Raw genomic sequence first — 25,190 nt, forward strand, 5'->3', positions numbered from 1 at the left:
GGGAGAAAATTAGATGGTCTTGGATGGCCACCAAACTACATTAAATTTTGGTAAAACATGGTTTGAGTTCATAATCAATTCCTCATTTGTCTTAAAATTACACAATAACCCAAAAATTAATCCACCCCTTTTCCAAAATCAGTAAGAATTAACTTTTTTTTATCTCATTACTCCACTAATCATTTCTTAATCCATATTCCAATTAAATCATAAAAAGGGTAGACCATAAACATCATCATTATCTCACAAGCTTTCGACTTTTTTTTCTTAGTTGGCGTCGCCTCTTCTTACTTTGTTCTATATTGTCAGTTTCCAAAAGCATATTAGCTTGTGCCCCCATTTTGTTCACTAGTTTTTACAACAAGAATCTCTACTTTATTTATGCATATGATGAGAACCATAAACTCACTAACACTATCTTAAAAATATATTTTGTAAGAGCAATATTCTAATAATTCATTAACCACAAGTATACAATTTGATTCTATTTGAATAAAATATAAGATGCAACGGGAATATATATTTTGAAAGGGATTCAAAATCTGTAATTAATAATTGAAACTCTTACGAATTTAACCGTTGATTATGAATATATAGATTTTAGTAACAAAGAAAATAATAAAAGAGATGTTGGATTGAATTTTATTTTGAATAAGAGAAAGAAGAATAAAAATTTATTATTTGTGTGAGGTTTTTATTGTTCACCTTCTCCCACGAATTTAGTCTCAGAGTTTATAGTATTTTTGCCCGGACAAGTTTTGATCTTTGATTCCCTGAGCATAATATTATATTTGCTTTGCATTGCATTGCCCGGTTGCCCCATACCCTTTATATTAGTTACCCACCTCTCTTTTTCTCTCTCCCTTCTTTTTTTTTTCCGAGAAAATTCTCCCCCACTCTTCAAGCAAAGAAGCTTTCACCTCTTTTTTTTTTTTTATTCTGAAAGACTCAACCTTTCTTGTTTTTGGAGTCTCTGGGGACATTGAGATCTGTTTCAAAGCAATGGGTTTTTATGAAGAAACTTGCACGAACTCCAGGACTGCAAAAAATGGCTTGATTACTCTCTATGCTGCTGCCTCTACTTCATCTGCAGATCACCATATCGATTGCAATGAGGTAAAAATCAAAACTTTTTTAACAAGAATGATTTGGGATTTTGGTCTTGGGTGTTTTCTTCCTGGTTGTCAGAGGCAGAAAAACAATGGTGAAAAGAAAGGAAGCAATTTGGAGCATAACAAGGCTTGGTTGCTGGCTGAGTCGGGTGGAGGAGCTGAGTTGACTAGTACCGATCCACAATCAGTTCACTCATCTTTCAGGTTTAGTTTTTGTTCTCAAGTTGAACTAGAAGCCATGGCTGCCAATTCTTTGAGCTCAGCTACTGTTTTGATGGTGAATTTGGATAATGGGGTTAGTGATGATAGAGCTAAAGAATTGAAATGGAGAAGGATTGAGTCATTGGAAAGAAGCATTTCACCTGTGACAAAGTCTCTGGTTAGATTCAACTATGGTGAAATTGTTTCAGCTACTAGAAATTTTTCCAAAGGTATGAACTTCATTGATTTGGTTTCTTTTTGTTCAATTGTTTTTTAATTCCTATTTCTGGTTTGGGGTTTTGATTGTTTTGTTATTGGAAAATGGTGCAGACAGAGTTTTGGGAAGAGGAGCATTGAGCTTTGTTTTCAGAGGCAGAGTTGGACTGTTGAAGACAACTGTGGCTATTAAGAGGTTGGATAAAGAAGATAAGGAATCTGCTAAGGCCTTTTGCAGAGAACTGATGATTGCTAGCTCTTTGCATCACCCTAATATTGTCCCTCTTTTAGGGTTTTGCATTGATCCTGAAGAAGGCTTGTTTTTGGTGTATAAATTTGTCTCTGGTGGAAGCTTGGAACGCCATCTCCATGGTGAAGTTTTCACTTTTGTTTTCTTATGGGAATTTCATTTCAATTTGTTATGAATTTTGAATTGATTTAGGGGATAACATTTTGCAGATAAGAAGAAGGGAGTAAAAGGGCGACCTTCAACTCTTCCATGGTCTGTTAGGTATAAGGTTGCCGTAGGAATTGCAGAGGCCGTTGCATATCTACACAACGGAACCGAAAGATGTGTTGTTCATAGAGACATCAAGCCCTCCAACATTCTTCTTTCTTCCAAGAAAATCCCAAAGGTAAGGATCTTGGACCTTAATTCTTGAGTTGAAAATGGATCGAAGTCATCGTTTTACAATTTGATTATATGATATCTGCAATTGTAATGGTTGCAGTTGTGTGATTTTGGATTAGCAACTTGGACATCCGCACCTTCAATTCCATTCCTTTGCAAAACTGTTAAAGGAACATTTGGGTATGCTGTTAACAACAGTTTCCTATAGAAGCTGAAGGATACTTTTTCGTTTTATTTTGCTTCACAAAATATTCGGTAAAGATTTTTTTTCCACATATTTTGGGTATGTAGGTACTTGGCACCCGAGTATTTCCAACATGGGAAAGTGTCTGATAAAACCGATGTTTATGCTTTTGGGGTAGTCTTGTTGGAGTTGATAACCGGACGGAAACCAATCGAGGCAAGACGGCCTCCAGGAGAAGAGAACTTGGTCCTGTGGGTAGGTTATTGTTTAATTTTTGCACCAAGTTTGTGAAAGTTGAAAGAATGGTTCACCTTAACAGCTTCCCCGGAGGCAAAAGAGGGGTTCGATCTTTACATTCGAACTGAGAGCGATGAAAATACTTTACTTGTTATGGATGATGACCATTTGATAGTGAAATTTCTTCCGATAGTGGTCCATAGACCCTAAATGACTACTTGCTCTATAGCCATTACATCTTAAGTTTAAACAAGTACTCTAGGTGAGACAGCTCCATCAAGGAACTTACTTTTTCTTATCCTCCTCCTTGGAATTTGTGGAAATTTTGTGCTTTAATGATTCAATGCTTTGGAACTAATCATGATACTCTTGTGAGCTCCTTCGTAGTTAGCTGACGTGGTTCGGTCATTGCAACACAACTTAGCACATACATTTTCATGATAATGTTTGTTTTTTAGCTGTGAAATTGAAATCATAATCTTGAAGCTTTTTTCCATTTTCAGGCAAAACCTCTCTTGCACAGAGGAATGGCAGCTGTTGAAGAATTACTTGACCCTAGACTCAAATGTACGTTGAAAAATTTGACTCAAATAGCGCGAACAATTCAAGCTGCAGCAGCCTGCATAAGCACTGAAGAATCACGAAGACCAAGCATCGACGAAATTATCTCGATATTGAGAGGTGAAGAAGAACCGTTTTATTCGTTTAGGAAGAAGTCCAATTTCTCTGGGATTGTTGATTGTTATTCTCAATTGCAACATTCGAAAAGTGAGATGAAGAGTCACTTAGCCTTGGCAATGATAGGTGTTTCCGAGTTTGAAGACGATGATCAACTCTATTGTCGATGAAAGTTTGTCCATCGTTTTTTTTTATCTACCGGATTTTTCACCCCCACCCTTTGCTTGCTTGACCATAAAGTTTTAGGCACTGGAACATGAAAAAGAAGTGTAAATAGGAAAAGGAGGGGTCTGATGAAAGCTGGGTGCATGTGCATACCATAATTCATGCCCTCTCTACTCATCAAAAACTACTGATTTCCATTTTGAATGTGTTTGTCCAACTCTATTTATTGGTGTTAGAATTCGAATTTCAGGTCTACTGAATGTCACCTTTTAAGTATAATTATATGAATTATGAACCGAGGAGTTGTACAAACACTTGGCATTTTGTAAAGATATCTTGTGAGTTAGTGCGTGGATTCTATCAACTAAGTTTTGGGTTTTCTAAATATTCGGATTTGAATCACTTTGGTAGTTAGCTCGTATCAGTTGTTGATGTGAATGATAAACAATCGTTAGTTTGGTTGGATTAGTCATTAGATAAGCCAGCCCTATTAAGCTCACATGAAATCAACTTGTGGCCAATATATTACAAAGAGCTTTCAATTCACAACCAAAAAATTCAAGTAAATTAACATCAACAATAAATTAATAAATATGGCGAAATATTAGATTCCTTAAATAAGATCAAATATTGAAATCTAGATATTGTGTACAGAACAATCTGGATTGAAAGTGTCCTTCTCGTAATAAATCTTTACAATATTAAGTTGAACGAATCGATCAATAAATCAAATATATGTATTTAAATGAACAAAAAGAGTAACGGTTTAACTACCAACATATTCTTGTCATTAAAAAAGAAAAAGATAATGGTGGATCCTTTGCAGGATTGAATCTATCAATAATTAAGGGAAATCAAAAAGCAATTGCATGGTAATTTGAGTTGTTTTCTGGATTTGGATTATTTTTCTCTTCATCGTATTCATTCCTTTTCTTAGACATTTCATCATAAACCATAGCTAAAACCGGTCCCAAACGAAGAAGAAAAAACCGGTAGCTAAAGCTGATCTAACATTTTGTTGGTGTAATTGGAATGTCTTTTTATAGCTATTTATATGTTAGTTGTTTCATTGTGAACGTGAATACATTAAAAATATGTTGATGAGTGATATGTCATCTCCTGTATATAATTCTGTCAGGAGTAACTTTGTGTATTTTTTTTTAAGAATCTTTTCAAAGAAGTCTTTTATAAGTAATTTGTTTCTCGTTAGATAGTAGAAATATCAGGATCGAAATTTGATATAACAGTATTGATTGTTAAGAAGACCTCTCGCCAACATCAGTTTTACATTTGTGGTTGGAAGGATATAATTAGGAACGAATACCAGATTCATTGTTGCTTTATATAGTTTGCGATGATGATAGGATAACGTTTATTTAAATTTTTCATAATACATTCGGACATCATAGAAAAAAAAATCTATTTTATCACTTAAGTCACTTATTGAAAGATGTTTAGAATTTAAAATATTAATACATAATCTATTTCCTTGGCATGTATGAACAAAGAAGTAACTGCTGATTGGTCCCAGCTTATGACACTCAAAATCTACTATATATGCATTCTGTCTTAATTAGACTACCCAACAACTATAACGACATAAATCACTTAATCTAAGCTATATTACTGGAATATACTCGTGTGAATGCATTTGGAACTCCCATATTTTAGAAATAATGGAAGTAGTTAAAGTCCTCTAGAACCAGGAACATCAATCCATTCCAGCTGAAGCTCAACTTCACCAGTCTCCACGTTTCTGAGCCTCAAGAACATGTCTTGAACAACTTTCCCATTGCTCCAAATGATGCAGCTCTCTTCCGACAGACAGTTTTGCCTGCTCGGCTGAACTTTGGTGATTATGGTTCCGTTGGGAAGGCCTTGCAGACGCATCTTTACTGCGTTTACAAATGGCCCGATTTCGAACTCTGCATCCCCCATTTTATCGTCTAAACTGAACGTGTCTCTATCGTATACAGTCTGCCACAAATAATAATATGAATATCATCAGAAAAGGGGAAAAGGAAATTGTGAATCAGCGGAGGCTGGAAAATACTTACAAGCTTAACTGGAAGAGTAGGATCTGCAACGGAGAGAGTCAAGTCGTCGTTCCACTCTGGATTGACATCCTTCTTAATCACCCGAGTTTTCAATTTCTGCACACATAATGTTCGTTTAATGAGAAAAGTTGTCTTTTGAGCAGAAAATCAAAACCCTTATTTTGTGGTTCAACCAGGAACTATTCTTAGAGACAAAACCCAGAATCTAAAATGCTACAAAATTACCTGATGCCCCATCCTGACAACTACATAGGGATCACTGCTTACAACATCTCTGATGGCAAGATTCACCCCTCTTCGCACATGAATTCTCAACAATCCCATCAAATTCTCCATGTCTAGCTCTGATTCCAATCCTTTGTTTTCAGGGAAAAAAGAAGAAACCTTTGGCTGCTGCTGATGACTAAGAAGCTTGGTATTTATCTTTGAATAAAAAACCCAGAAAAGCTTAATCAAAAGGCGTGTTAGTATGTTAGAAGGTGTTGTTTGTTTTTGCAGAAATAAAGGGTCGACAGTTTGCGGATTACATTTGTAGACATCTGCAGTAGAAGAGGTAGATCAAAAGTTTACAGTCTGCAAGAATAAGATTGTTTATTTTTTAACGTCTGCAGACTGTTAAAATGAATTGAAATATAAATAAATTGATTTTTTAAATTTAAAAGAGTTTTACAATACTGAGATTTAAATAATTTTAATTTTACAATACTGAAATTTAAATAATCCATACAACTACAATAATAAATTATTTAAAATAAATCAATCCATACAACTACAATAATAAATCAATTCATATTTTAAAATAAATCAATCTATACTAATAAATTATTTAAAATAAATCAATCAATATTTTAAAATAAATCAATCCATACTAATAAATTATTTAAAATAAATCAATACATATTTTAAAATAAATCAATCCATACTAATAAATTATTTAAAATAAATCAATCTATATTTTAAAACAAATCAATCCATACTAATAAATTATTTAAAATAAATTATTTTAAAATAAATCAATCTATACAACTACAATAATAAATCAATCCATATTTTAAAATAAATCAATTCATACTAATAAATTATTTAAAATAAATTAATCCATACAACTACAATAATAAATCAGTCCATATTTTAAAATAAATTAATCTGTACTAATAAATTATTTAAAATAAATCAATCAATATTTTAAAATAAATCAATCCATACTAATAAATTATTTAAAATAAATTATTTTAAAATAAATCAATCCATATTTTATAATAATTTATTTTAAAATATTTTATTTTAAAATAAATAACCTTATTAAATTATTTAAAATTATTTTAATAAATAACCATATTTTATAATTATTCTTAAAGAGGTTTGAAGACATTTGAAGACATAAAACCATGTATGTACTAAGAAGAGCTCGCGCAAATTTAGAAGAGCTTCTCCCTTCTAAAAAACAAACGGTCTGCAAAGCCTAATGTCTACGCGGCGTAAACATAAGAAATTTGAAGAGATAAAACAGTGAAAACAAACCCATACTAAATATATTTTGGACTCTAACTGAGGAATTACTATTTGGGAAAAAAATGGCGTATAATAATCACGCGTCGATTATACATGACTATTATTTACATCGTATTCATATACTGATTTGATCAAAAACAACTTGCAAAAAAAGAAATGGACCTTTTTCGGACCCATGCGAAACACAACGTTGAAATTTTCTTCAATGAATGAATGCAAGGGTAAACTGTATATTTAGTCACAACACTATTACTTTGGTTCCGGTCACTCAACTATTTTTTTCAAAATTACCACTAACATTACGTTTTAATCATCTGTCGTAAAAAAAATTACTGACGTAATAATTTTTTTTATTTTTTCAATGATGTAGTGTTTATTATGATAACATGTCAGTATCACTATTAACTTTTTAACAACAAATAACCAAAATAAAACCAAAACGTAATATAAACGACGATTCTAAAAAAATCAGTTAAGCAAAACGAAACTAGAGTGATACTTAAATAACTAAATATATAGTTTACTCTAGATATAATAATAACCCTGGATTAGACGGTAAACGATTATGTGGAACTCACAAAGATTGAGTTATTAAATTAATCAAATTGAAATATAATATGTTTGCTTTTTTATAGGGAGAGAGTGGAGGGGTTTCAATCAAGTCAACTACATAATGTGAATGGAAGGATTTATGAATCAACTTATTTATACATTTTTTATGCTTGTTTTGATAAGTTATTTAAAATTGATTTATTTTCTATTGCAATATGATTAATAATGTTATATTTTGTTTTTATTTTATTTATAATATTAATAAATAGTAATTTTGAATTTTGAATTAATTAAAAATTAAAAAAATGTAACAACATTTAAACTAATTTATCTATATAGAAACACATTTTATAATACTATTATTTTTAACTTATTACTAAATAAATACTAATTTTAAATTTTAGAAAATATCAAAGGCATAAATATTTTTATTGATATATTTATTTAATTTTATATTTTTTGTGAAATTATTTTGATCAAACTGCTTCAAAATAAATTTGGATTTTTTGCAATAAAGATAAAAAATAAGAAATTTTGAAATACAAATTTTATTATAATAATATAAACATAAATAAATATAAATAAATATTACAACAGTGATAATTAGGTCTTTATTTTATATTTCAAAATATTTTTATGTACTCTCCTTTTAGTTATTATTATTTATATGATTTGAATTTAAATTTACTTTTTAAATTTCTTTATTAGTTTATTCAATTTCCACCACATTTGGATAAAAAAACTGTAAACATACTTTTCCCCCTTAATTAATCAATATTATCCGATCTATTGGCCGATTAATTTAGATTGAATCATGTAGAGACCTCATTATGGGGTGACTCTCCCAACTCAGTTTGCTTCATACAAAAACATAATGATTCAAAACTTTAACATTCCTTAAAGAATCTAATATCTCATCATACTAAACTGATTGATTGTTGGTAAAAATTATTAACTACTTTAAACTTATTGAGAGGGGTAATTAGGGATCTAACGAAATGAGGTGATTAAGAATAACCCTAAACCTAAAATTTTTAAATTATTTTATATTTTTATTAAGAATTTATTTTTATTTCTTAAATTTTATAAATCCGGTTCATGTGAAAATTTAAAAATTTATATTCCCTAACGATAGTTCGCGTATGAATTTAGGAAAGTAAATATTAAGATTCAAATATTTTATCTTACTTAAAAAATCTAGTGTCTCGTCACACTAGATTAACTGATTGTAGATAAAAGTTGTTAACTACTTTAATGTTTATTGAGAGAGATAATTAGAGATAAAGCGAAATGGGGTGATTAAGAATAATCATCATCTTAATTAAATTATTTTATATTTTAAATAATTTTATATTTCTTAAATTTTATAAATCCGATCCACGTAAAAGTTTAGAAATTCGTTGATAAAAGCCAGCGTATGTATTTAGGGATAACAAAGTAAAAAATCGTGATTAGGAGGAGTTGATTGGTGGACATCAACATTGACCTGGCGGCTTGGTGAATTGAGATGGACTGTGATACTCCACTTCGCGACGGCTGAATCTTTTCACACGCTAAAAGAATGCAAATTGAAAACAAACGTGATGCAATATTGACCAGTTAGACATGTCAAAAAGGTCAATTTAGATAAATAAATTATTGGGTAAACTACCCATTTAGTATTTAAACTATCAGTTTTGTTCCATTTTAGTACATATACTTTTATTTTTTTTCAAAACCATACCTAATATTTAGTTTTTATTTTATTTTAGCATCCATTGTAAAATAAAGTAACACATTTAGTAACTAAACTATCAGTTTTGATCAGTTTTAGTACCTAAACGTTATTTTTTTTTCAAAACTTAACGTTCAATTTTGAACGGAGTACTAAAATGAAACAAAAACTAAACTTTAGGTATAATTTTGAAAGCATTAAAAGTTTAGGTACTAAAATGAATTAAAACCAATAGTTTAGACACTAAATGCATAATTTGCCCTAAAGTTTTTTTATAATTAACTAAGAGAATAAAAATATTTTGATAAATAACATCTATTTTAGCCTTGTGGATAAAAATGTACTTTGTCAATAACGTTTTATCGAAGACCACTTTTTTACAGTTTTGCACACCATCTCTTGCTATTTGGACTGTTCTTGTTAAGGATGGCAAGCTCTCGAAATTCTTAAATATGGACTTTCGGGACTGGATTGGAGTGAATATCAAGCTTGGTTCGGAATTTGGATAGAATCAATAGGATTGGGATCTTTTATTAGGAGCTATTATATGGAATTTATAGCGAGCTTGGAATAACATCATCTTTGACGATGAAGTAGCGCAGAATGACTCTCTTTCAGAACGCAGTATTCATCTCCTTCGAATTATGCAGCAAGCTTTAAACAGAGATGTTGCAAATGGAAGCAGCGGTAATAATCCTAGCCATGGATCGGATCGGTGGAATCCTCCCGACGTGGATTAGATTAAATCAAATACAGACGTTGCCCAGAACATGATGGATGGTAGAACTACTTGCGGATATATTTTTCGTGATCATACTGAACAATGACATGTTGGATTCTTAAAGTTCATTGGAGTTTGCTCGGCCTTTGAAGTCGAACGTTAGGGCATTTATATTCTTTTGCTTGAAATTTGAGTTTTAGACGCGTTGTGGTTGAATTGGATAGTTTGAATACGATTAATATGACGAATGGGTCAATGATTCAATCGGGTAGCCCAACAATTTTGCATTTTATTCATAATATTGTCGAGAAGCAATGGTCTACTAATGAGTTTGATGGCGAGGCAATTGATGGGGTCTTGGGAAAAAGCGTGATGAATGCGTTTAATTAGTGTTTCAATGAGGTTCGGATGATCTTTGTGAAGCAGGGTGTGATTTGCTTCGATACGATGGAGAAGAAGTGGAAGGAGCAAAGGGTCTCGGAGTTTGATACGTTGGGGAGTCGCCTGAGGTTGGTTATAGAGGATTTTCTGAATAGGCGACGAGTATTTATTCTAAAACTGGTGGAATATTGTTCATCAGTTGAGATGATCAAGTTTGTATATTCCGGCCCTTTTGTTGATAAGTTCTCAGGTTGGTCTACAGTTTATGTTTTCTATGTTCTTTCATATTGGACATTTTTCTTGATAAATATCTGATATTTTTAAATGGTATACTTGTGAACTTCAAATGTTAATGAAATTTCCTTGAGTTCAATAGTTATTATCACGAGCAATCTGGGAATGACTTACTAATATTAGATGGGATGAATTGATTGTTTGATAGTGATATCTAAAAGTTTAACTTGGATTATTGGAAATGTTTTATGGTGGAGATACACTAGAATGCTCTGAGTAGATGTAGATTCTTACCTACATAAACTTGGTGTCGCTGGTTACGGAGCATTTGATTCGATACTGATACCCAAAGCAAAATAGACATTAAGCTTGTGGTTCTATGTTATCAAATTTGAAAACAAACTGAAGCTCCTTAGAACTTCTGTACTTGTTGAACGGGTTTAAAATCTCAATGACATGGAATTTAGAGTATAATAGGCTTGCTGAATATTGTTGGCTGTACAGAATTTGCACTCCTAGTCTTGGATATCACACTTTGCAACCTCTATAACCTTGCACCTCGACTAGGAAAAAAAAATCTCCCTACTAAAATGTCATGTTAGAAATAAGAATGTGTGATGTTCATTCCAGAACGTTTTAGTTGTTAGAATTTTGAAGCAGCACAGATAAGAGTGATTAGTATGAACAAGTGCTGCATAAAATTGGAGGGGATCAGGGGAAGTAGAGAATTGATGGAAAATTTAAGGGGGAGACCAGAACTATAGAAATTTAGGGAACCAAAAAGGGAGAGGAATTGACGGAACTGAGGAGAAAATCACAATACTTGTCTCTTGGCTGGTAATTCATATTATCTTAATAACCCAAGGTTCCTAGAAACTAATATTTAATGGTGCTTGCAGAGTACTTTGTCAGTCTTAGTACTTGTATATAAGAAAGACTAATTGATAATTTAATAACTTAGAAACCTCAATGCCAGCAATTAGGTGATATCTTAATTATTTTAGGTTTGTTTTTTCCTGTTTTATTCTTCCTTGGTTAAGAAAAAACTCGAGCTTCAGTTTGAAGTATTAAAATGGTGTTGAATGACATTTTCAGCAAGACAGCAACACATTCTTGTGTTTAGGAACAAAATCAATTCAGTTGTGTTTACTTCATCCTGCAACATCAGTTTTCTCAGCTTCAAGAAATGAATTTCAAACTGTTTAAAAAATTCATCTTGCTTCTTGCAGAAACTGATCAGTATATGCCTCTCATCTTTTGAGTTACCAAAAATCATAGTCCACAATTTTATTAAGGATATCTCCAGGTTGTTATTTGTTACTTTCCTGTTCTTCTACTTGTGAAATTTAATGTCTGTTTCCAAAACCATTTCCACATTTCTGTTGAGGATGTCTTAGTGATATTACATACACTGAACTCTAAATTCTTAAACATGTTTATGGCATGAAGTGTGTAAATTTATGACCACCATACTTGGTACTAATCCATTCCCCCCCCCCCCAAAAAAAAAAGAACTCTTTCAAATGCTCCGGGTGTTCGTAGTATTATCTTCCAACTGAATTTGTTTCGAAATCATCATGCATAGTTGTAGCCTCAAAGTGAACAGAAAATTTGACAATCTGATCGTGCCAAATGTGACTTTTGGAGGCAAAAGAAGGAAAAGAAAAGTGATGCTCATCTTTTGTTTCATTGGCATGAACTGTGAAACTATCTAAAGCTAATGGCAGTGGATCTGATATTCAATTACATTTAATTACAAAGTAGTATTTATTTAGAATATTTCTTAGTTTATTGATATCGGGTACAGACCAGAGGAAATACCCTTATGTTAACCTAGAATAATAGAATAGTAGCTATACTAGATAACTAAAACCTATTTTTGCACTATATTCAACCAAATATGACAAACATTTAAACAAATTGAATCAAAACATCCTAATAAGAAACCTTATTCACTATGGGACGAGGTTTACACAAAGCTTGCAATGGGTGAGCTTTAGGCATGATGCTTCCTTTACCTTCAATCATATCAATTTCCTTCCCATCAATCCTTTCCCATTCAAAGCATTGAATCAATGATCCTAAAGCCAATCCCACCATTCTTTGAGCTAGATTTGCCCCTGGGCATGCCCTCCTGCCCAACCCAAACGGCAACAGCTTGTGAGAATGCTCTATTTTCTCACCATTACCATCAAATCTCTCCGGCTTGAAGCTTTCCGGATCATCCCATACTTTCGGGTCCCGATGAATGGCCCACGCGTTCACCAACACGACTGCGCCACTCGGCACGTCGTATCCGCCTATGGTGCAATCAGCAGATGGCATGTGTGGGATGAGAAGAGGAGCTGCAGGGTATAACCTGAGTGTCTCATACATGATACTTTGAAGGTAATGAAGTTTGGGAACATCTGATTCCTCAATCAAGTTTTCTTCACCAATTAAACTGTCTATTTCATCTCTGGCTTTCTTCAATACTTGTGGGTGGTTTAGCAGATTGGCCATTGCCCACTCTATTGTCACTGATGATGTATCAGTTCCTGCCATTATGATCACCTGCACACAACAATGTTAATTTGTTAACCCAGTTTTACGAAAGGGACCAACTTTCTTATATGAGAAAGGACTGAAACTAACCATTATGAAGCCTTTGATAATTTCATCAGTGTAGTAAAGAGGATCAGACTGTTGCATGGAAAGAAGATGATGAATCATACTGTTATTTTGCAGCTTCTTGCTTCGATGGTCGTCAATCAACTTCTGCAAGAACCCATCCATTCTTTGTGCAAGCTTTTTCAGCTCCCTCTCGAACCCTAAACCGAACCAATTCAGAACCGGTAAGTAATCTGCTGGATTCCCCGTTCCACTCCTCTTCGCTACCTCCACCATAAGCTCCCTAAACTCCCTCGCTTCCTCTTCGTCCGCCACTTCATCTCCGTAATACCGTTTTCCCGCCACCGTCCTCATCACGTTGTTAAACGTCAAGTCGGAAAGCATGGATTTCAGCTCCACTTTGGCAAACTCCCCACGCGATGCATTCGATAGTCTTGCCAACAAGCGCCTCATTTCGTCTTTACGTGCATTTACAGTGGTGTTTAGGCGAGCCGGCGAGAATATCTCGGTGGCACCGATACGACGTAAGTTGCGCCAATGATCACCGTAAGACGATGAGACAACCGTGGTGTAATTGTATCCCAAGTGCTTGGCGATGATGAACTTGGGTCGGTTTGCGAAAACGACATCGTTCTTCACCAAGCATTCTTCGGCTGCAGCCGAAGACGACAGCACGACCATGAGGCGGGAACCGAGCTTGAGGGAGAAGATGGGACCGTATTTTTGTGAAAAACTATGGTGCAAACGGTGGATGGGAGGTTTTAGGAGGTGAAGGTGGCCGATTATGGGGAGTGAAGGTGGGCATGGGGGAAGCTTTATTGGATGTTTTCTCCATTGAAACAAGTAGTTCAAACTAATGATGACAGATATAAATGAAAGAAATAAGTAAAGAATTGTCGATTCTTCCATTGTTTTTGGGTTTGATTTTTTGTTTATGTTGTAATGACTTGAAATTGTAAAATATATATACGGCTTCGATATGAGTGTTGCGCAAGATATTAACATCAAGTTTGCAACTATGAGTGTTCCTTTTTTTACTTTTCAAATGGTTGACAGGAAACTTTTGACCTACTTTTCAATGGGTCTAAATGCGGACTTTTAAAATAAAGGGGTTAAATAACTAGAGTAAACTATACGTTTAGTATTTGAACTTAATTTTGTTCTTTTTTGGTACCTAGATTTTTTTTCTCAGATCCATATTTAATAATTATTTTGAGTTTTATTTGGTATCCGTCGTTAAAAAATTAACAAAACATATGATGTGGCATTTTTATTCATTTTAATACTGATATGACATTACATAACTATTAAGTTTTTAACGGAAGGGTTCCAAAATGAAACTTAAATTAAATATTATACATGATTTTGAAAAAATAAAATTTAGTTACCAAAATAGAACAAAAGTAATAATTTAGATATTAATGTGTAATTTACCCTAAATAATTTTTAGTTCTAGAAATTTAGTAATTTTCTTTCCCTTAGTTTTGAATTTTATTCTGACATATACTAATTAATTTTTTATTTCAATCCCTTTAATTATGTGAAACTTGAAATTATAAAGAAAAGATAAAAAATCAAGTTAAAAAATTATTAAATTAAAAAAAACTAAAAAATACTTTATTTCTGGACTAAAATAAAGTTTTTGACTTTTAAACTGCTAGGATGATCACATTTTTGTCAGCTTAACCTTTTTCACAGATGGTCAATTTTTTTGTTTGAATTTTCATTTTCTGAAATATCATTATATCTATTTTTTCTGTAACATGGATAATTTTGTAAAAGTGTGTGTTTAGATAATATTTTATTATTTCAACTTATCATCATAATTGTACACAATGCTATATTTTTCGTGATGTGAAACAGTAATCATATGTTTCGTACATCTTTTTTTACGGAGACAATTTTACACACCTTAACAGAATTAAAGCTATAATGAGATAATATAAATAGCTAGTTATTTGATATTGATTCGGTCAAAATTTGATTTTGGTTAAAACTCGAATCAAATAGATTTAACTTGAGATTGAATTTGACATGAAATTTTAACAAGCCGAAACAAACTACTTGATACTCGACTCAAAAAACTGAGCTACTAAAATATATATATTAAAAATTTAAAATTAAATTATTATTAATATTAACATTAAATATTATTTTTTTTAAAAATACAATATAACAATTTCATGTATTTAAGATTCGAGTTCAAATTTTAATTTCAAGTGGAGCTTGAAAATTTTAAGCTCGGGAGCTTTTAAATCAAGTTGAGCTTCAGTTTTTTTATTTCGAATTTGATAATCTTAAGCTTACGAACTTTTGAGTCAAGTTGAACTTACTTTCAAAGTTTTTCAGTCGAGTCAAGTTTAACAACAATCAAATTTAACTCGGCTCGTTTACAACCCTAATGAAAACAATTTGAGTTGCATAGACAGTTAGCGATTCATTCTTTCTAGTGAGGATCATCTAGCTATGAGTAAATTATTTTCAGCTAATTTTTGACAGTGCAAAGGGTATTCAGTCAAATACTAGCAGCCGGAATTTGTTCTTCCAAACCAGACTGGTGAGGTTAATTTTGCAGCGGCTAAGCATTGGCCAGCTTCTCTCAATTCATTCCAAGCTGAAGCGATAGCATGGCCAGAAGGGCTGCGTTCGGCTTGTTCGACAGGCATCTGGAATACACAATGACCGTTTAAAGGATCCTTCCGCAACGAGATGTTGATGAACATTTAGGAGAGTACAATGAGCACAAGTGAATCACATCAGCTACCTCTGATTTCCACTCACTTGCAACACATACACAAAGTCAGCAGGGTCTCGTCTCATATCCCATATCCCATATCCCATATCCCATATCCCTGGGTTCCGAATATGGATCAATCACCAATGCATTTATACTCTCTCCACGGTCTCGTCTCAACATGTTTTTGTCTTCCTCTACAAGAAACTCGAGTTCGACTCGATTCATGATGCTCCTTCTAATTAGTATTATACAGTCTTTCGTACGATTAATTTATCCGCTCATCCAAATATATAGCATCAGACCACCAAGCCAATTGACCCCCTACTATCGCCAGAGCATCAGCAAAGCAATAGGATTTGTGAAGAACATGACATGCCTCATCATTTCTGGTTTCAACATTATATCAATATAAATTGAAGAGCCATCCATGATCTCCATTTCCAATTCTCATCAAGAGAGCACCATTATAAAGAAAAAGAACGATCAACATAAAAAAATCACCTTGTCATTAAAAACCAGATCGTTTTGATAGACATTTTCAGAGTCGTTTAATCCTATCACCACAGGACCAAACCCAGATCTTCAAGGTCAGTGAATTTATGCTCCAACAAACATGGCAACACTCAAGTCAATACTCCAAAACTGGTCCTTGTTCCAGCTTTTCAGGAGATTTGAATTCTTCAATCACTCAAATCAACCTCCGAGCTACAGACCCTAAACAAGGAGTTGTTACTGGCTTACCGCCATTGTCAATCTTCATCAACCTCTCTTCTTCCGTGGCAGCTACCAAGCACCGAAGGACGGCCATCTTCATCTTTCTTCTTGAACTTAGAATCGTTTAAACCATCTTCTAAACAATGTATTGTAGAGTACTGAGAACAGGAGAGAAGAAGCCAACTTATAACGTATGCATCCCCATGAAGATAGTTGAAAATTAAGTTTTCAATCAAAGTATGAAACAGAGAAAACAATATAAGAATTCATGATGCTTTCAAATCTCACTAAATATCAAAGCAGAATTAATACTAGAGTATTTATAACATGGAAAAGGAGTTCAACTTTTGGCCTAAATTTGAAGTATTAGAACTCGAAAATTCTCCACACAATATCATAAAACAGATAAATAAAAGACCAGAAGACGAGAAAAGCAGACATTTTACATTCAACCAACAATTCATTTTATTTTATCCTTCAAAACCAAAGCAAAAAAAAAAAATCTAGTTATGGAGGTGGATGTTGGGAAAGAGATTGTACTTTAGATTCCAACAAAGACACATATCGATCAAGAACAGAAACTACAGCTTCAAACTCAGTGACTTGCTGTTCAATTGCATCAATCTGTTGAACATATTCATCAAAGTTGCCACTCTTGTTTTTGAGCCGTTCAACAAATACCCTTAACCCAGATGCCACATCCCCAAATCCTTTGTATTCTTCCGCCACTCTCACGTTCATCTTCTCCAATAGCTCCAAAATGTTGTTTGTACCCTGCACTAAACAAAAATATGTATGGGTCACCTTCAAAGGATTGAAAAATCCAGCAAAATTTCTGGGTTTTAATCAACCGATTGGAGTTTCAGAGCGAAAATGAAAGTTTTTGTGGTTTGCGGGAACCTGGAGTTCAGATTCGACCATCGAGGTGAGACTGGTGAAGAGATCGTTGAGTGAGTCGGCAAGCTCGTCTGGGGCCTCTGGTTCTTTGTCAGCCATGGCTGCCACCCAACTAATTTTTGTGTTTGGTTTCTTCAGTGATGAGATTTGATTCAGCTAAACGGGTTTAGTTTGTTAACGAATTTTGTATATCATTTACACCACTAAACTTTTAATTTTACTAATTATAGTACTAAATTTTGATTTTCGTTTCAATTATACCATTGAACTATTAAATCGTTAACGACATGATGGCATGGCTGATGAATGTAGACACCACAACAAAACAATATCATTTTGATATGGCTATCAACGATTTAACGACTTAGTGGTATAATTGAAACGAAAATCAAAGAATAATGCTATAATTGGCAAATTGAAAGTTTAATAATATTATACATTGCCTAAAGTTTAGTGATATCTAGTGTAGTTTACCTTAATATCTTTGAAAATAAATTTTAGGGTAAATTACACGAAATATCACCAAACTTTAGACGGTGTATCATTTATACCATTGAACTTTCAGTTTTGTCAATTATAACAATGAACTTTGATTTTTATTTCAATTCTGTCATTGAATCGTTAAATCGTTAACGACATAATGATGTGGTTGATGACTATCGATGTGGTTGACTGCTTTCAACGTAGACGCCTCACTAAAACGACATCGTTTTGATTTGACTATTAGCGATTTAATGACTCGGTGATATAAATAAAACAAGAATTAAATTTCAGTGTTATAATTAATAAAATTAGTTTCATGATATAAATGATCAAGTTTAATGGTATTTGATGTAGTTTACCCTAAATTTTATTAAAATAATTATTTTTGGGTGAACAAAATGGGTGTTGTCTTATATTTTTGGTATGTTTGATTTTGATCACTAATTTTGAAAATGTTTGATTTTAATCACTTTTATTTTCGATCATTCTTATTTTGGTGACTGGATCATTAGCTTATGTTATTTTATTGATGTGTTACGTTAGTAAAAATGATTAAATTTTAGATAGAATATCAATTTGACATTAAATTTTACATAAAGTGCTAATTTAACGCCTAAACTTGATATAAAATATCACATTGACCCCTACATCTAATCAAAGTTCACGTCGTTGGTTGTTACTCATTATCGTCGTTTGTCACCGTGGAAACATCGTTCACCATCGACTATCATTGTCGACGATTATTGGATCTCAAATTTTTTAATTCACCTCTTTTGACATTTCGAACACGAATCTATGTATGTTTTATCGAAAAATAAGAGATTAAAAATAAAATAATAAAAATAATATAAAAATAAACATAAAATTATTTTTTAAGCAAGTTACATAAATTATTTTCTGAAAATTATTTTTTGAAATCTATTAAAAAAGAAACATACCTTAAACTTAAATCTTTATTTTGTGATATGGATAAGTATTGATAAAATATTTTCTAACATCTAAATGTTTTGTTGTAAATAATTATTAATTTTTAAAAAAAAATTTACACCCAATAATTTAGAAAAATATTTTCAATAAAATTTAAGAAACAATAAAAAAAGATAATTTACAATAGTTTTCAAAAATACATTTTTACCAACTAGTTGATCTAGTGGGATGAGACACTAGGTAATTTGCGAATGTAGCAAACTGGGTTGGGATGGTCGTTCTCGTTTTTGCAGTACTCGATCTAGATTAGTCGATCAATAGATCGGATATTAATTCAAAAAAAAAGAAACAAACTTTTAGAAAATATAATCTACTCTCTAAAAAATATTTGGAAGAGCGTTTTCAATAGCATTATTCAAATTCATGTATGAAGCACTAGTATAACGACATACATTGGGATGATGTACAAAACTACATTCACATCCCAATAAATCTGAATTTTTAAAAGACAAGTTCATCTAATTAAACCTCCTTCAAAACCGAAACCCATATTTTTTGAACTCGAATGAACGATTCCATCACTCGGTGATCTTCAAGTAAACATGAAACGTAAGTCTCAGTTTCTTGCAATCCAGAGAACACTCATTCTGCTTCATCATTCTTCAAAAAGGGCAATGCAATTACTATATATGGCCACCAGGTTGGAGAACACAGCCAGCACAATCATGACAATAGCTAAGATCCTGTCCTTCTTCGTCGATATAACATGTCGATCCCTAAGCGTTACAGCGGCCGGAAATATGAATCCGAGGCAAACTGCAGCGGTTGCACCAGTGAATTGGAAGGCAACCCAGATGCTGGGTATGAAATTTGCACCCAAGAAGACCAGTATGATGAGTCCGGAAGTAACTGATGCAAACCTTGTGCTGGACTGAGCTAAAGGTCTAGCTGAAGGGAACATGAGGCCGTCGATGTTGAGTCGAAGTGGATAGAAGATGACCGGAAATACGAGCATGAGGTGAGCTGCATAACTAACACGGACAGCATCGTTGAGCAGGGAACTATAGGGAATGCCGAGGTCGGTATCGAAGTTGGAGAGCACATCGTCCAATGTTGCTTCTCCGAATAGAAGAAACCCAAAAATGCTTATCAATGTGTAGACGACCGCGCACGAAGACAGAGATACCCGAACAACTAGTCCCATCTGAGTTGATCCTTTGAGTTCATTAGCTATACTGTGAACTACAGATTGTTTAACACACAAGAATGTAAGCCATTATTATTATCCTGCAAACTAAAATCAAGTGTTCAATAGCAGAATGGACTTTGTATACCATTATAGTGGCAGAGATATGCGGTGACTAAAACAGGGAAAACGGTAAAGAACTCCCAGAAAGACGCCAAATCGATGACATGGGGTAGCAATTTCGGCATCATTATAGTTCCACTGAACAACTTGAACATTGCTATTCCCAGGGTGATGACAAGAAACACAATAGCCAGAGCAACTGATAGTGCAGACGAAAATCTTAAGGAATCTGCAATATAAAAACACAACATAAAGTTAGTCACACGCAACAAAAGCTATCCAATTGAGGTTCTATTGGTCAAAGGTTATGATGTTAGAATTCAGATGCTATATGCCACTAACCGATGCGCTTAAAGCATGCCAATGGAGAGAATATGCCAATCGTTGTGAAAAAAAGAACAAAAGTACGGCCGTTCCACCAATGTTGGCCGAACCAACCTTCGAGGACACCGGCATGATGAACACCACTAGACGATGTTCCAGAGAGCACATCACCTCCAAAAAACAACAAACCATAACAAGTTCATTAGACGACTGAATTTTATCAAAGAACAATGAGATGTTGTGCAATTTGAAGTTGAATGAAATGAAATCATACCAATAATAATCATAAACACAATGAGAACCCCAATGTTGTTGACTAAAACAGAGACCTGCAACAAGATCTTTCCAAACTTTCCAAATGCATCCCCCATAAGACCTCCATAAGAAGATGTTTTCGCAGCCTTGCTAAACCTCAAGAATAACTCAATTGAGGCATCGGTTAAGAACGCCATAAAGACGATAAGACCTACCCCGAGAATTAGGCCGAGGACCTTCATCATGGCGGGCAATGCCATGATCCCTGCACCCACAATTGTGGTCGACAAGTTAAACACAGCTCCAGACAAAGAAGCTCCATTAAATTCACCATGAACGCCATCTTCATCTTGTTGTTTAAGCAACAAGGGATGTTCCTCGTCAGCAACATATTCGGTCCCCCTTGGGTTCCTTTCTTTCATTGATGCTATATCCCAAACTGCCATCATCTAAATCACCAAGTGCTCTCAAAGATTCGACTTTTTTATGCAAAAATCTAAACCACCTTGAAAACGTCAAAAAAGCTTTTAATAAAGTGCGTTAACAATGGTCATAACCTGTGACAAAATCCTTGAATTCAATCAAATAAAACCATCAAAGGAATATTTGTAGACTAACCCAGAAAAGAAGGGCCAAAATTTGACCATGCAGAGAAACATAAACAATCAAATATATGAGCCTTGAGATAGAAGAATTTAGAGAGTCCCATACGACCACAAAATTAAAAAAGAATTGTGTTTATCTGATCTGATCCTCTCAATTCGACGGCAAAAAGTTGCATGAATAGCTATGGTAACGTATAATTAAACGAGGAGAGTTTAAAATCAGAATGTACTAATAATAAAATGCTTTGGGATCTTTTTTTTTTCAATGAAGCACGACATGTTAGCACTTTCCTGTCCAATGGTTGAGCTCTTTATTCCTCCCCTCATAGTTCTCCTTAAAATAGTAGATTTAGTCATATGTTTAAATAGGTTGGATTATGTTTATCTTTTTGAAATTGTTTTTGAATAATCTTATTTTTAAATTAATAATTTAAAATTTTATATAACTATTTGTTTTTATTTGCTTTAAAAAAAATTTAAAATGAATATAAGTGATAGATAAGTATATGTTCTAAGTTTTTATCAAAGTAAAATAAAAATTTCTATAAAGTAAATGATTTTATATATAATTTATCTCTTCAAGTACCTATATTTTTTTCTCAATTTGATATCTAAATTCTTTTTTTCTTCTCAATCACCTAAATCACTCTCAAACATTAAATTAAATACTGGAATCACCTTAAATCATAAGAAAATAGTATGCTAACAAAACTTGACATACATCATTTTATGTTGGAAATATATAGATTGGATTTATCCCATATCGACGGGAAAAGGTCTTAGTTGGATTTATAAAGAATCTTCATTTCCATTCTTTGTTGAATAGTGGAAGACATGTTCTTCACACCCGCATGTCGCAATTTTTTCCCGGCTAATTTTTAGCCAATAATCCCTTTTTGTTTTTAGTCTGACTAATTTTAGTCACCGATTTTTTAATTAATCCTTTCGTTTTCAGTCCTGCCTTATCTTCTTCTTCGAAAGCATCAGCCGAATTATCTCTTCCACTCACTTTCTCCTATGTTTTCTGGTTCAAGCTCTCTCATGTTGAGCGTTTATTTTTTATCAACTCAACGCCTTAACCCTCACTTGTTTCAACTCGGAAATAGTTCCCCCTCTCCGTCAACCTCAAGTGGCCTTCAAACGCCCCTAAATCCATCATTTTTTCATGAGATTTTGGATAATTTCCATCATAGTCCAGCACATAAATGAAGAACTTTCTGGCTCGGCGCTTCTCGAACAGCCCCATCAACGGTGATTTCAGTGCTTCGACATCAACGACCATCATGAACTGTGAAACCAGTCAATGAAAGCATTTTCATTACATATAGACATACATAAATACATGCATACATACATACCTTGGGTATCATATCAACGTTATAATCTCTGCTTGATCCCAGTTTTTCTGGAGGTTTATCATCTCCCTTGAAATGTTTCCAAAGCTACGCTATAGAAAAAGAAATTAAGAAAGACAACATTCAGAAAACAACAAAGGAAAATGTAAAAAACAAAACGTTTCATTCATCAAAGAACAATGGTGACTTGCACAAGATTAAGAGAAGTCGACTCTCCTCCATAATAGTCATTCTTATCCATATGTAGTACCTGCCATTGGCCAAAAAAAAAGAACTAAATCGTAAAAGGAAAACTCAGATTTTCTTTCGAATCTAACAGAAGATAGAAAGCGAAGATAGGAATGTACTTTGAGTCCATCAACGGAGAGAATGCCACTGAGAATGCATTCCTTGAGGTCGGTCCCTAGAACTATCACATCGTACTCCTCATCCATGGCTGACTAACTCGATCACTATAGTGTTGAATATTCAAAATTCAAAGTTGACAGCATAATTCAATGGCAGCCGGCGGCTAATTTATTTTGGTCTAATTTGGTTATTTTTTTTGTTGAATTATGCAATGGATAATTAATAAAGTTTAATCTCTAAACTTTAGGGTATTTATAAGATTAGTCCTTAAGCTTCAACTATAAATATCATAGTTCATTTAGCTTCAAAATTATCCCAAAGCATTCTAGTTTTCTTCTAACACTAGAGAATTTAAAGAGTTTCTTGAGAGTTGTTTTCTCCTTTTTATTAATAAAGAATTATCATTGTTTTCTCCTTGGTAGATCGAGATAAGTTGTAATTCCTATTTTCTCATAGTGAAATTCTTCTATTGTTGCCCGTGGTTTTTACCCTATATTATTTAGGGGTTTTCCACGTAAATTTTGTGTCTCTTTTATCTTCATTTTTATTTTTTTTAAATTATCAGTTGCGATTTTGCTCTATCCGATAGCCGTCTTCCGCAACATATAATTTTTTTGTTTTCTGAGATTTTGAGCTTTCTTCTTCTGCGTATGTAACTATGTATTTGGGTTTTCTTCTTGTTGGTGTTTGAGTTTGGAAGAAGAAGACAGACAGACACGTGAGTATTTTAAAATTTTTTTAATAAACTTTTATTTTAATATCACAGGTGACTCACGTGGATTCATTTATTATTTTTAAATTATCACCTAATATATATGTTGATGGGTTAACGGATAATAACGAAGGATGAACTAATAATGTAAAGGATCAAACACATTTAACTATAAATTGATGACTAAAATCAATTAGACTGAAAATAAAAAAAATTACTAACATAGTTTACCCTTAATTTATTATTAATTTATAATAAATCGATTATTCATAATTAATAATTATTAATGAAATAACAAAATATTAAAATGACACAGTGTACATTTATTTTTAGTTTAAGGTTTATTTCTTACAATCAATATTTTAATTTTAATCTAACTATAAATCATTTATACAAAAAACACTAAACCACTTTTTTAAAAAAACCTAAACCAATTTAACATAAAACTCTAACCCTAAATCACTTTAATCAAAAAATCATAAATCATTCGACCCAAACCCTAAATGGTAGTAAAATGTGTCCTAAAACACGCTTTTAAAGGTACGTCCCCTGCTTCTACCATGGTGCCAGCATAACAAAAATACGCCCTTGCAACACGCATTCTCTTTACATCAGTAAAGCTCGTAAGGCACGTTTCGTTGATATATTGGAGAAAGGGTGCTACTCCTGTAAATATTAGTAAAAGAATGCTAACTTTATATTATTTTATTTTTTGGGGTGATTTTTAGATTAAAAAAATGCTGGTTTGCGTCCGGTTGTGGTTGAGGCAGTACCCCTAGTCAAGCTAGTGCCTGATGGTGCTCAAGACATCATCAGGTGGTAGGCTTTTACGATTTGTCGATTATGGTATTTATTATTTTGGTTCATAAATATATTGTATTCATTGATATAACGATGCCGGAGACATGATCTAAACTAATTCGAGTTTATGTTTAATTATTTTGTGAAAAGTGAGCCAATACTCAAACATTTTACTATAATAAACTTTTGCTATTTATCATTTATGGTATGTATTGTGTGTATTATAATTATATTAAACTCATTGACATGTTGTATGAGATGTATTTCAGACTCTATCAAACTTATATTGTACTATTGTAAATAATAATATATCAAAAAATATTTTTAAAGGTAGACATATATAAAATTTAAGAATGAACATCATCAATAAAACAAATAATCAATTTAAAAAAAATCAAAATTTCAAGGTAAATACATGTCCACCCTCAATGATATGTAATTATGCCACTGATTATAAACACTGAACCAAAAACTCAAACATTATTATACAATAAATTATTATAATGCCACAAGTAATG

General features: G+C 32.9%; 5 protein-coding genes across 5 annotated transcripts; 1 reads left to right on the forward strand and 4 right to left on the reverse strand.

Annotated features, from left to right (window-relative positions):
• Positions 1–741: 741 nt before the first annotated feature.
• On the forward strand, positions 742–3,659 carry LOC120119723 (probable serine/threonine-protein kinase PBL7). Its single transcript, XM_039139540.1, has 6 exons — positions 742–1,543; positions 1,644–1,901; positions 1,989–2,164; positions 2,261–2,340; positions 2,452–2,599; positions 3,085–3,659. The coding sequence occupies exons 1-6, from the start codon at positions 1,003–1,005 to the stop codon at positions 3,427–3,429; spliced, it is 1,548 nt and encodes a 515-aa protein (XP_038995471.1). The 5' UTR covers positions 742–1,002; the 3' UTR covers positions 3,430–3,659.
• Positions 3,660–4,901: 1,242 nt separating this feature from the next.
• LOC120119724 (protein C2-DOMAIN ABA-RELATED 1-like) lies at positions 4,902–5,896 on the reverse strand. The gene is made up of 3 exons (XM_039139541.1): positions 5,707–5,896; positions 5,482–5,577; positions 4,902–5,401 (listed from the first exon to the last, which is right to left on the reverse strand). The coding sequence occupies exons 1-3, from the start codon at positions 5,815–5,817 to the stop codon at positions 5,111–5,113; spliced, it is 498 nt and encodes a 165-aa protein (XP_038995472.1). The 5' UTR covers positions 5,818–5,896; the 3' UTR covers positions 4,902–5,110.
• A 6,585-nt stretch (positions 5,897–12,481) lies between these two features.
• On the reverse strand, positions 12,482–14,122 carry LOC120119725 (cytochrome P450 81Q32-like). Its single transcript, XM_039139542.1, has 2 exons — positions 13,230–14,122; positions 12,482–13,148 (listed from the first exon to the last, which is right to left on the reverse strand). Exons 1-2 carry the CDS (start codon positions 14,112–14,114, stop codon positions 12,531–12,533), a joined length of 1,503 nt encoding a protein of 500 aa, XP_038995473.1. The 5' UTR covers positions 14,115–14,122; the 3' UTR covers positions 12,482–12,530.
• Positions 14,123–16,411: 2,289 nt separating this feature from the next.
• Positions 16,412–17,695, reverse strand: LOC120119273 (biogenesis of lysosome-related organelles complex 1 subunit 2-like). Its single transcript, XM_039139105.1, has 2 exons — positions 17,557–17,695; positions 16,412–17,430 (listed from the first exon to the last, which is right to left on the reverse strand). The coding sequence occupies exons 1-2, from the start codon at positions 17,650–17,652 to the stop codon at positions 17,164–17,166; spliced, it is 363 nt and encodes a 120-aa protein (XP_038995036.1). The 5' UTR covers positions 17,653–17,695; the 3' UTR covers positions 16,412–17,163.
• Positions 17,696–19,483: 1,788 nt separating this feature from the next.
• On the reverse strand, positions 19,484–21,353 carry LOC120119877 (amino acid transporter AVT6A-like). Its single transcript, XM_039139673.1, has 4 exons — positions 20,871–21,353; positions 20,615–20,767; positions 20,298–20,501; positions 19,484–20,205 (listed from the first exon to the last, which is right to left on the reverse strand). The coding sequence occupies exons 1-4, from the start codon at positions 21,298–21,300 to the stop codon at positions 19,619–19,621; spliced, it is 1,374 nt and encodes a 457-aa protein (XP_038995604.1). The 5' UTR covers positions 21,301–21,353; the 3' UTR covers positions 19,484–19,618.
• Between the last annotated feature and the right edge of the window lie 3,837 nt (positions 21,354–25,190).

Source organism: Hibiscus syriacus, unplaced genomic scaffold (genome assembly GCF_006381635.1).
Source record: "Hibiscus syriacus cultivar Baekdansim isolate YM2019G1 unplaced genomic scaffold, ASM638163v2 tig00110332_pilon, whole genome shotgun sequence".
Lineage (NCBI taxonomy): Eukaryota > Viridiplantae > Streptophyta > Magnoliopsida > Malvales > Malvaceae > Hibiscus > Hibiscus syriacus.